General features: G+C 33.3%; 1 protein-coding gene across 1 annotated transcript; it reads right to left on the bottom strand.

The window, feature by feature from the left end:
* Positions 1-9,329: 9,329 nt before the first annotated feature.
* Positions 9,330-11,870, bottom strand: LOC133034093 (uncharacterized). The gene is made up of 5 exons (XM_061109113.1): positions 11,864-11,870; positions 11,274-11,521; positions 10,904-11,100; positions 9,866-10,762; positions 9,330-9,750 (listed from the first exon to the last, which is right to left on the bottom strand). The coding sequence occupies exons 1-5, from the start codon at positions 11,868-11,870 to the stop codon at positions 9,330-9,332; spliced, it is 1,770 nt and encodes a 589-aa protein (XP_060965096.1).
* Between the last annotated feature and the right edge of the window lie 227 nt (positions 11,871-12,097).

Raw genomic sequence — 12,097 nt, forward strand, 5'->3', positions numbered from 1 at the left:
CGTAAGGTTTTAGAGGTTGGGGGCACTTCCGAAGAACGGGCCGTGGGCGGGTAGAAAGAAGAGAAGGAACCCGACTTCCCGGGGGGACTGTTCTAGTCTTAGATAAATCGATTCAGAGATATATAAATATTTGATAGGAGTCGATTCATTTTAGTAATGAACAAAAACAAAATAGGAGTTTTTATGTATCAAAATTTCATCACTACATTGATTTTTTTTTAAATATATTGATAAGATAGCTTGGTACCCAAACTGTATCAATGATTGTGATCCTCATTGTGTACATAATTCATCTTATCTAAAATCAGTCGTCTCTCGAAAGATTGATTCTTGGATAGCTTGTTCTGAACTTCCCTATAGGTTTTGCAGAGGCAAGAGAGGGTCGAGATCAGATCTACGGGATTTGCTGCCCCCTTGAAATGGGAATAGCCCTTACTGTGTGAAAGAGAGGCCCCCTCTGAGCTAAATCAATCCCGCACAGATGAAGATTGTATTTAGCATCATTGAATCTTTGTTTTTATGCTTTAAGATCGAAAGGGAATCAAAAGTTCCATGCCTTCTACTTAGACAACCCGAATCCGCGTATACCCACTAGAGCAAAACTACCAACCCAACTGGGCCTTCCACTTCTGTAACAGAGACTCAAAGGCATCCTTTTAGAGGTGACATGTGTTATTCATCATCAATCTAAGAAGGGAAAGTCATTGGGTGTTTGGTCGTCTTGACTTTAATGAAGGGATTCTGTTTCTGTATAATTCTTTGAGGACTGCGAAAATGAATGCTGCAGCTAGGAATGCCATGAAGGCTTATTCTGTGTTGCTGCCTTTGTTTTTTGATTTACTTGGTTTCTGGAAGAATAGGTCACATGCTCTTGCTTTAGGTTCTGACCCTACAGCTCCTTTAAGAATCGTGGAGATTAGTGGTCTGCCGTCTCAGCAGAAAAAGTGAGTGTTTCTTTTAAGTTTATTTTATGTTGTTTTTTAGTTGCTAAACTGTTTATATTTTTTCTGTTTTGATAGTGATTGCGGAGCATATGTTGCTGCATTTGCCGAGTTCTTTATCCACGGAAAGGATGTCCCTGCGGACTTTGATATCGAAGTTTATCGTACTCGGCTTGCTGCACTTTTCTTCTCATATGGCCAAAGGAAAATTGATGAAAGCATTGATAGCGAGGATGAGAAGCAAAGCAAGTCTTCTAAGACATCTAAATTGAAAAAATAGGATCTTTTATTTTGGTGACTATTTTGTGTTATTGGTTGAATCTATTATCAGACAATAGTTAGTGTTATTGGTTGAATGTAGGTATTATATTTGATTTTATACTCTGGACCTGGTTTAATACTTTTAGGATATTTGACATTTAGTCCTTATAATATGTTTATTGTACAGGTTTGTATTTCCTAAAGTTGTATGTTTTTTAATTGTTCAAGTATTTATATACGGTCGCACAACTATGGAGAAACTATTAACCAACTGAATACAAACAATATTTTTATATTTCTAAATTGTGCTATGAATGTATTTTTATTCTTTGTTTTTCCATTACTCCTTTTTCCTTTATTTAGTTATGTTTTATCAATTCTTACCTGACTGCTTTTAAAACTGTAAAGAAGAAGTTATTCCGGTACTTAATATTTACGAAGTATCACAACTGTAACAAAACGATTTTGCAACTATTAAAAAACTGTTTCAAATTTCATAAAAATGAAATCCCATGTATTTAGAACATAACATATCAATCTGTTTGAATTTGCACACAGAATTAAACAATTCAAATATTTCATATGTATCTATTTTATTGCTTGATTGTTGCATGTCTTTCGATTGTGTCCGTGTTGACCACATTTGCTGCACCTGTTATGTTTTTTTTGTATCCCATTCAGATAAAAACCTTCGTTTCCTTGGTCTTCCAGATCTTATTTTCTGGTTTGGTGGCAGAACAATGATATCTTTTATGTTTTGTGGCACATCCCATGTTGTGTGATTGTGTACCGGATATGTTGAGCCGCTGTATGTTTCAAGACATGTTCTTGTGGTGTAATAACCTGAACAATAGTTGTAAACATTCAAGTTCATGTCTTTTATAACAGCAAGCGCATGAGCACACGGTAACTCGTCAAGTTGGAATCTGTTGCATCTACATGTTTTCTCCTTGAGGTTGATGACCCATGATCTGGTTAGTTCAACGACTTCGAACATGGTCTTGTTTATTGGTTTTACCTGCGGATTAAGTGAATTTATAAAATTGTTATTATGTATAACAACGACAACCAAACTATTAAGAAACTATAATGCAACTAAAATATTAAACATTTCATTACATTTTCTGTCAATGAGTCCACAAAGTTGTTGACTAATTTCTTCTCTGTTGTAGGTGTTAAAAATGTTGTTGTTTTCTGTGCTTTTTTCCTGTTTGTGTATGTCCATTGTTGTATCAAAGCTCTCAATGACTCTATCAGTGTTGTGATTGGTAGCTCTCTAGCTGCTAAGTTTGCTGCATTTAGAGATTCAGCAATGTTTGAAGTCATAGTTGAATACATGTTGTTTTTGCAGTGGTATCTTGACCATTTGTGGTATCCAACTTGATGTAAATATGGTCTGACACGGATGTCCAAGTTGTCCAACTCGCTCATATGGTATTCAAATTTCCTCTCTGTGTATGCTCTGGCTGCAGCGAAGAATGGTTTATCCAGCTTTCTTGCATTCTTCTTGAAGGTTGCTTTTAGGTTGCTTAACAGGTGGTATACACAATAGCAATGTGTGATTTCTGGAAATACTTGAGCAGCTGCCTTAATTATGCTCTCATGTCTATCTGAGATCAAGCACTGTTCCTCTCTAATCCCATATGTTTCTCTTACTTTTGTGAAAAACCATTGCCATGAGTTGTTATTTTCTGAATCCACAACAGAAAAAGCTAGTGGAAAAATGTGCCCATTTGCATCTTGTGATTAGTAGTTCGTCATAATCTGTGATTTCTGGTTCCTTGTTTTTGTTGTTTTCCAGTTGCTCAACCATCTCCTCTGCCACAAGTTTTGCATAGTCCATGAAGTCAAAACTTTCTCCCCAAAATTCTGGTACTGTAGCTTCAATTGTATGTTGTTGATTTGTTGAGTCTTCTGTTGTTGCTGCATTGTATTCGATCGGTTGGAAGACGCTTGTATGTGTAATTAATGAATTGTCATTTCCCAAGAATGATGCATTGATGGTTGTTGTTGGGTTGTGGATGACATTCACACACAATGGGTATGTTGTGAAGTCAAGGTCCTTCAGTTTGAGTTGTATGTAGAAATGCAGGCTTTGATCATTTTTTATCCTCAATGGTTGGTATCCTTCCTTCACTTGATATTTTAATTGCAAAACAGTGTTTTCTTGGTTGCACTCCAGGACATCTTTGAGTTTCTGTTGCAAATCTTCATAGTTACAATTGACTGAAATGTAATGTCCACTGGCTTCATAATTTTCATAATTCATTCGATCATCGAATTGTCCATTGTAGAAGACTAGGAATGGAATGTCTTTCCTTTCCTGTGTTTTTGCAATGGTTATTAGTGCGAGGCAACGAATTTTAAAACTGGTTTGATTCTGTTATGAAATAGAGTACAAACTTGCTTCTATCTCTGTCCCTTTGTTCAAGCATTGTATTTCCTGTCCTTATTCCTGCTTTTGCCATTTTTGTTGTTGTTAATAAACTACAAAGGAACGAGAATAAAACTATTAAGAAACTTCATTAAATATTTAGGAAACTAACCATTTCTCAAACTGTTTTATCCTCTATCTTTTCCAAAATAAATTCATGCAAAAAATGTAATTAAACTATTATTAAATGATTATGCAACTGTAAATCAACTTAAGAACCACAACTCTTTTCTCAAAATTACATAGTTCTTACTCATTGTCACTTTTCATCATGTTTATTTGAATCAGATTAATTTCCAACTATTATAAAACTAATTTGCTACCATTTACATAAATCGTACCTTGTATATATGCTAGCTTTTGGTACTCGTCAATTGACACTTCTTCATGATTTGTAAACCATTTTAAAACGATATTGCAACTGTAAGGCAACGCAAAAAATTAAAAAAAGCCTTATTAGTATCATGTGGTTCCTTAATTAGAATCAGTTCTTATTTTTTGTTGTTAGAATATGAATTTCCTGTTGTACACCGGTGAATCAACTAGAATGCAACTGTGTATGACGTATATCATTGTTGAAAAAAATTTCATTTCATACTTTTTTTTGGATTTCAGGGGGAGCTCCAGATCTGTTCAATACAGATTTACATTGCTTCAATCTGGATTTTCGACGCTCGTTTGAGTGATATTGCACGATAAAAAACCGAAATCAAATGTTTAATTTCAGTTTCTCCACGGTTTTCTGGTCTTTTATTTTTTTAATTTTCTGTTCAGATCCTTGGATTTGTTCGTTTCCTATCGAAATTCGCCAGAATTGATGGTTGTTATACGCTCGATCTGGTTTCATTCTGGTTGCGTAGTCGACTGCATCGATGGAGGTTCCTTCATCGTCTCCGTTCGTGACGCGCGGCTGAAGGTATAGGTGAGGTGGTATTTTTGTAATATATTCAATGTGGGCTGTGCAAATGTTGATTGGGCCGACCCACAGTATTTTTGTAATATTTTACCCTTTTGGAATTTTCCTGTTTTTTTCCCTATAATTAATATAGGTAAAGATTTTTCTTAATTTTTATTTTCACTAAGTCATAACTGAATGTATAAGGAGTTGAGAAAAAGTAGGATAATTCAATTTTTTTTGAAATTACATTTTAATTAATATCTAATTAGTTCTAATAACTCTACAAGTTATTTCTTTAATTTTTTTTCTTAAACTCATCAGTTCACTTTTCTTGAAATGGAGAACCCACCCACCGAAGCCTCACTTCTTCTTTCAACTCTCATTGTTGTTTTCTTCTTGTTTCTCTATACCTGAAATAATAACCCCATATATTCTCATATCCAAATACAATAAGTTATATCATGAAGCTAGACCTAAAGGAATAGATTGAGTGGATCACTAAATGAATCAAGAGTGCATATAAGAGTAATGCCAAGGTGTTAGAAGTCACAACTCAAATTGATGTTACCATATCCATTCGTTAAGGTAGTAGTGACGGGATAACAAGGTCTTAAATAGCGAGATTTGAGATAAGGAAATTAGATAGTTTTGTATGTGTTTATCTGCATAAATTTAAATTCTTTATGTATTGAAATATGATTTATGAATATGTATATGGTACTGAGAATGTGTGGTATGGACACAATATGAGTTTGTGAATTGATACGTAAATTATAGTTGTATGACTTGTATGTGTTGTATGTTGTATTTGTATGTTTCAGGTTGTATGTTGTATGTTGCATGTTGTATGTTGTATGCTAACGTCTCAGGTAAAGTGAGAGGGACCATGGTGGGGTATGATACGGGATAAGGCCTTTGAATGTAGAGATACTCTACCCTGCATTTTACTGAGTCGTGTATGAGATTGTTATTGTGGGGTATGATACAGTGATGTTACTGTTGAATATAGAGATACCCTATCCTGTAACAATGGTAGGGCTACATAGGCCCAGGTTATTATGTAGGCAGATTAGGCCTAGGATATTGTAGGGCCAGGCTAGGCCCAAGTTATGTAAGTAATGACTATGATATGCCAATATTATGGTAATGACATTATTATTTATAGTATTGATATGATTATGTTATGAGTATGATATTGGAGTTATGATCTATGTATATATGTATGATGTGAACAATTAGTATGGAGCTATATGATAAAGATTTCTATGTATATAGTTATTTGGTTATGGCTATAAAATAAGGTGTATGATATTGCTAAAACTTAATAAATATATTAATTGTATGTGTGATATTATATGGTATTGTATGATAAGTTTTTCCTTACTGAGCTTTTAGCTCACCCCCCTTACTTTCCCCTACAGGTATTAGACAGGAAAGTATGTATAGTGAGCAGGGTGAGTTCTGGTATGTATACTGTGAGCGGCTACGGACAGGCAAACGATCTAGAACGCCGGTGGTGCCTGTTTTATTTTAAGCAGTTGATAAATCTAAACACAATAGAAATGTAATATTTAAAATCATTTACTTGTCATATTTTGTTTTACAAATGAAGGATCCTTCTCCATTGCATTTTGATTTCTAAAACCCATTGTTGTATTTTAAGAATTTTTTTTATCTTTTTCCAATTATGCATTTAAAATGGTATTTTTGTAAAGACAAAATATCGGGGCGTTACAAAATCCAGAGGCAGTGGATGAGTCCACGAGTGACAGTTATCACTCGGATCATTTTTCTAATGATCCTATTTATGATGTAGCAATATATGAAGAAAATGATTATCATAATTTTGAATTTGCTCTTAAGGATTTTTCATTCCCAGTTGGTGATCTAGACAACCAAGATGGTGATCTAGATAACCAAGATCGAAGAAAATCATTTTGGTATTGAACATGTAATTAAAATTTTATTATAATATAAATTATTTTTCAGCTGTTCTTTAAAATTTTCTTAATAGTTTTAGTTTTTTTTTTATGTAATTTTGTTCAAATTAGTAATTTATTGATAAATTAATTGGTTATTTATTTGTTTTAGTTCTATATGATGCATAAGGGGAGCAGGGCTAAGGCAAATTTGATTTAAGCTATGAATATTTATTGTTTACAATTTACTTAATTTTACTTAAGTAAAAGCTTAATAATTTTTTTTATTTATATTCGGGCCCCCAAAAGGTATGGGCCCTAGGCACGGGCCTACTTCGCCCATGCCTAGGGCTGGCCCTGCCTACTACTTAGGGCAGCTTCTCCCGACGACTAGACAAAATGTAGGTAGGTACTTTAAATGAGTATGAACATTTTATATATGAGAAATGTTAAAGGGTACTAGTGGTGCCTAGTACTTTACTATGTGTCAATATTATTATTCGTTTAATTAAGTATTGGATCCCATATAATTTGATATAATAACTTTTATGAAGTATCGCTAACCAATCGTAACACGATGTCAAGAAAGTGTTAGACACTGTTAGTACCTAATAGCAATATTACTCTTTATATATACTCATGAATGACACAACATTGCCAACATAATTTATTTATTTATTTTTTTTCCGAAATGGACTTGTGAATATAATTAGTAGTAATAAAAAAAATCTTTAGATGACATGAGAAATAATGATTAATTTTGTCTTTTGGATAGTGGAGCCATTAGGAAACCGAACACAAATATGTTGATATAGTAATGTGAACGTACACATGACATTACCGCCGAAGAAGAGGATATCTAAAGGGTTTGACTTAGTTATAAAGTCGCCATGTGATATGAAGTGGTTATTCGAAATAAAAAAAGTCAATTAAATCTCATAATTGTTGTATGTACACAAACTATATAATTAGCAAATATTTCTAAGTCAATACACACCATATAATCAAAGTCTAATACATAAGCAATTCTTTACTGTCTATTTATCTTTTTTAACTTTCGATAATTGCATGCTATTTTATTATCGATAATTGCTGTACCATAAATATGTATTAAATGTGGGATGGGAACACAATTTCTTACTTTAATTTTTACACTAATTTTAAACCTTTCAATAAAGTTTAATCTAAAAGTTCAAGTTAAAAGCATATATATATACTAGGTGATTGTTATGTGCCAAGCCACGTAGTGTTAGTTTTATTTAATATTTTAGTTTTTTTATTTGAATTAATAATTAAAATAGTATAATTATTAGAACAATTTGTTTGATAAAAATAAAATATGTCCCAGTATATTTAGTAAGTAAAATATAGTTGTGTTATAATAATGTATTTTATTAATAGTAAAATATACCTTAATTTTCTAATTGAAAAAAGTTCTATTATCTCATTTCATATCTAATAATAGCTACACAACTATATATTTATAGACTTTCACATTCTTTGCAAATTACTAATAAGAACCAATAATATTTTCATATTCTAATATTTTTCAACATTCTCCTCTTGGTGGTAAAATTAAAAATAAAACTAAAAATAAGCACAAACATATAAGGTAAATACTAATTATAACCCATTTCATCTTCTTTTTATTTTTTTAAGCCCAAGCTCAAAAATCTCTAAGCCAACACAATCAATCTTCTTCTTCCCCGATAGCAATGAGTTGCCCCTTCTGTAATTATTTATATTATTTTTTTAATTAAATTCTCTTACATATACAGTCTCACATATATATATTTATCTATATATTTTATCTTTTCTAGGTAATTACAGAAGGAGCAACTCATATACATTCTCACATTTATATTATCTTTTCTAGATATTTTATCTATATTTTTCTTTTTTAAAAAATAAATAAAAAAAATTATTAATATTCTCTCAAGATAGGTTTGTTAGAGAGATATGTGGCTAAGATGATTTTTTTAATTTAAAAAGAGATTATTAATATTTAAAAGATTGTTTAATTTTTTAGGTTTAATTATTGGGTTTATTTATTAACGGGAGATCAAACCTAATCGTTAAATTCAATAGAATATTCTTTTATTTTTAAGTATATTCTGTTAAACCAAGAAATGCCGTTAGATAGACACTTTTAATATATAAAGATATATATTGTTGAAAAATAATTCTAAATTTATCAAAATGAAAAAAAATTCCATAAATATGGCAACCCATTAATTAAGAGGTTTTTATACCATATATTAGAATTTCTAACTTTTTTACTTTTTTAATGTAAGACTGATTTTTTTAAAAAAATACTATGTTTTTCTTTTAAAAAATACTGTGTAATATATTAAGTTTTTACAGTTGTTCTACGATTATTTTTAGTTGTTCAAGTGTTGTTTTAATTGTTTTATTTTGTTGTTTTACAGTTAATTTATAAAAAAATAAAATTTTTGTAAAAAATTCCGTGTAACAGTAAAATTATAAACTTTTACCAAAAATTTAGTATTTTTAGAAAAATTCCTTAATTAACCTCTTTATAAGATTAGACTTAAGTTAAAGGATCTCATCCATATATAAAAAAAAAGAAGAAGAAGGAGATTACATCACTAATTGTTCAATGTAGTAAATTTATCGCTGCTTTATTTCATTTGATAAAAATTAAATAGACTTTTAGAGGAGTGAAATTATTTTTCTCTCACCTTGTTTTATAATTTGATTATTATAGTTTGTTTTGATATTTTATTTACTATTATAGTACGAATTTTTTATCTAAAAATAAAAATACAATTTCGTGAAAAGTGCCACGTGGAGCCAGTACTCTTCATAGGAAAAGATAATTTGTCGTATGTATGCTTGTCTCCACTCCTGTGCTGTTAACTGCATATAGTAACCTGGTGCGAAGGAAAGGCATCCGTATTGCTCGAAAGAAGACTCCACTGGGAGTCGAATTCCCTGCCCACAAGTTTGGACATCAACTCCACTGGCATAGACCCACCATTATGGAAAGCTTGGTTGCGAAAGAACCAAGCTTTACAGAACAACACAGCAGCAAATAATCTAAACTCAGTAACCGCCCGAGCCTCTAAATCCTTGATGAACGGAGCGTTGAACATCCAATGAAGCACTTTCCTTCCATCGCTCAAATCAAAGGCCTCAATTCTAATTCCCCACTTAGAGAGAAACCAGAGTTTCTTGACCACATCACAATCCCCAAAAAGATGGGCAGTAGAATTAGCATCCGGGGAATCACACAAACAGCACGGGCCCAACTCATTGCCAAAAATAGCCGCCAACCTAAAACCAGTAGGCAATGCATCTCGGTAAAGTTTCCAAAGGAAAAGTTTAACTCTAGGATGGAAGCAACTCTCCCACAGCTGCTTATATATAGGATCTTCAGTGGAGAACAAACACCTTGAGAGCCCAATAGGCCGATTTCAGAGAGAACTCACCACTTGGAGATGCAGTCCACACCAGGGAGTCCTGGGAGGCGAGATCAGAAGGATAAATCAATTGGAAATTCACCACAGTCTTTGGAGAGAAGGACAACGACAGCGAATTCAAGTCCCAAGCCCCATTAGCCCGATCAACAAGATCAGAGATAAACAAACTCTTCGATTCTAGGGGGTTTAAATCTCCCTGACCAATCCTCAAACCATCAAAGACCACCCAATCACAATCCCACAGATTTCTAGAAGAGTTAAAACTAACCCTCCAAGCGGCATGATCCTTAATTAACTGTTTAGCATCCCATATTCCCCTAGCCACAAGGGAGGAATTTTGTTTCTTACCAGCTGCAAGAAAGGACGTCTGAGGGAAGTACTTCCCTTTTAAAACCTTTATCCATAGGGCATCACCTTCCTTAGCAAGCATCCACGCCAATTTGGCCAGAAGACAAATATTATTGTGGCCAGACTTTCTGAATCCGAGACCCCCACAAGCCTTGGGTTTGCAAATACTATCCCAAGAAACTAGAGACAAGTAACGACTCTTCCCAGTGTCTCTAGTCCACCAGAAACGTCTAGAGATGCCGTCAAGCTCGTTATGAATGGCCACTGGAAGTTTAAACACCGCCATGGAATACAAAGGGACCGTCTGAAGAACGTTTTGAATCAGAACCGATCTAGCCGATTGCGACAAGAGCTTAGCTTTCCAACCTTCAAGCCGACTTGCAACCTTATCCACGACATTCTTGAATTTACTCACACAATTACCATGAATAAAAAGAGGATTGCCCAAGAACTGCTCATCTTCATTCATCTCTTTGAAACCGAAGGAATTAACAATCTCCGAGCGAAGGAGTTGGCAACTGTTATCAGAGAAGGTGATCTTAGTCTTCTAGAGATTTAAACATTGGCCAGACCAAGAACAATACTTATTAACACACTCCCACAAACAGGTCATGGACTGAAGGTCAGCGTTAGCAAACAAAAGGGTGTCATCCGCATACATCAAATGAGAGATAGCTGGACCATGGCGCGAGACTTTCACCCCCTCCAAACTCCCGGACTCTTCTCTGGCAAACAATAATCTAGAAAGCACTTCCGAGCACAAGATGAAGATATAGGGAGACAAAGGATCGCCTTGCCGAATCCCTCTTCTTGGAGCGAAAGATTTGGTAAGCCCCCCATTGAGCAACACTTGGAACTTAACCGAGCGAATGCACCACATGATCATGTTAACAAATCTCACATCAAAACCATTCGCACGCAGACTGCTTCAATGAAATCCCATTCCAGGCGATCATAAGCCTTGGACATGTCGCATTTAATTCCAACATAAGCTTTGTTGCCCTTCAGATGACGAAAATAGTTAATCACCTCATGGGCTATAATGGAATTTTCGGCTATCCATCTCCCTTTGACGAACGCGGATTGATTAGGCGAAATCAGATTTTGCAACACCTTGCGAATCCTATTCGAGAGGAGCTTAGATATAATCTTATAAGTAGTATTGCACAGACTGATCGGCCTGTAGTCATCAAACATAGCTGCATTCGAACGCTTGGGAATCATCACAATAAAAGTACGATTTAACTCAGCCACAAACCGCCCGTTCGAAAGAAATCCTGCACAGAATTCACCACATCACTTATTGTGACTAAAATATTCGTAGCTAAAAATATTAGTCACAACAATAATAATTTATTGTGACTAAATATATTTTTAATCACAATGCTTGTTGTCACTAAAACTAAATTAATGACAAGTTATATTTAAATACTATATTTTAGTCACAAATAATTTTTTTGTTGTGATTAAAAGTCATAGTTAGTCATGAAAAATTTATATTGTGACCAAAATGTTGTCACTAAATGTAGCTATTTTTTTTAGTGATAACAAACACTTATATAATAAGTCACTTTAATACATGTGATCGTTTTAAATAAAAAATGATTGGTTGACAATACTTGCCATATAAATATGTGTCAAGTTTGTGTATAAATTATGTATGCATATCACGTGAATACTAATAAATAAAAAAAAATTAATGGTAAGATAGTTATTTTCTTGTATTTATTTATTTTACTAAAATTAAAAAAGAGACAACATTATTTAATATGAGATAAAAAGAAAGAGAATACTTTCTCACTATTTTTTTTAAGAATGTCACTAAGGAGTAATGATTTTTATTTATTTTTATT

This window comes from Cannabis sativa, chromosome 2 (genome assembly GCF_029168945.1).
Source record: "Cannabis sativa cultivar Pink pepper isolate KNU-18-1 chromosome 2, ASM2916894v1, whole genome shotgun sequence".
NCBI classification, from domain to species: domain Eukaryota; kingdom Viridiplantae; phylum Streptophyta; class Magnoliopsida; order Rosales; family Cannabaceae; genus Cannabis; species Cannabis sativa.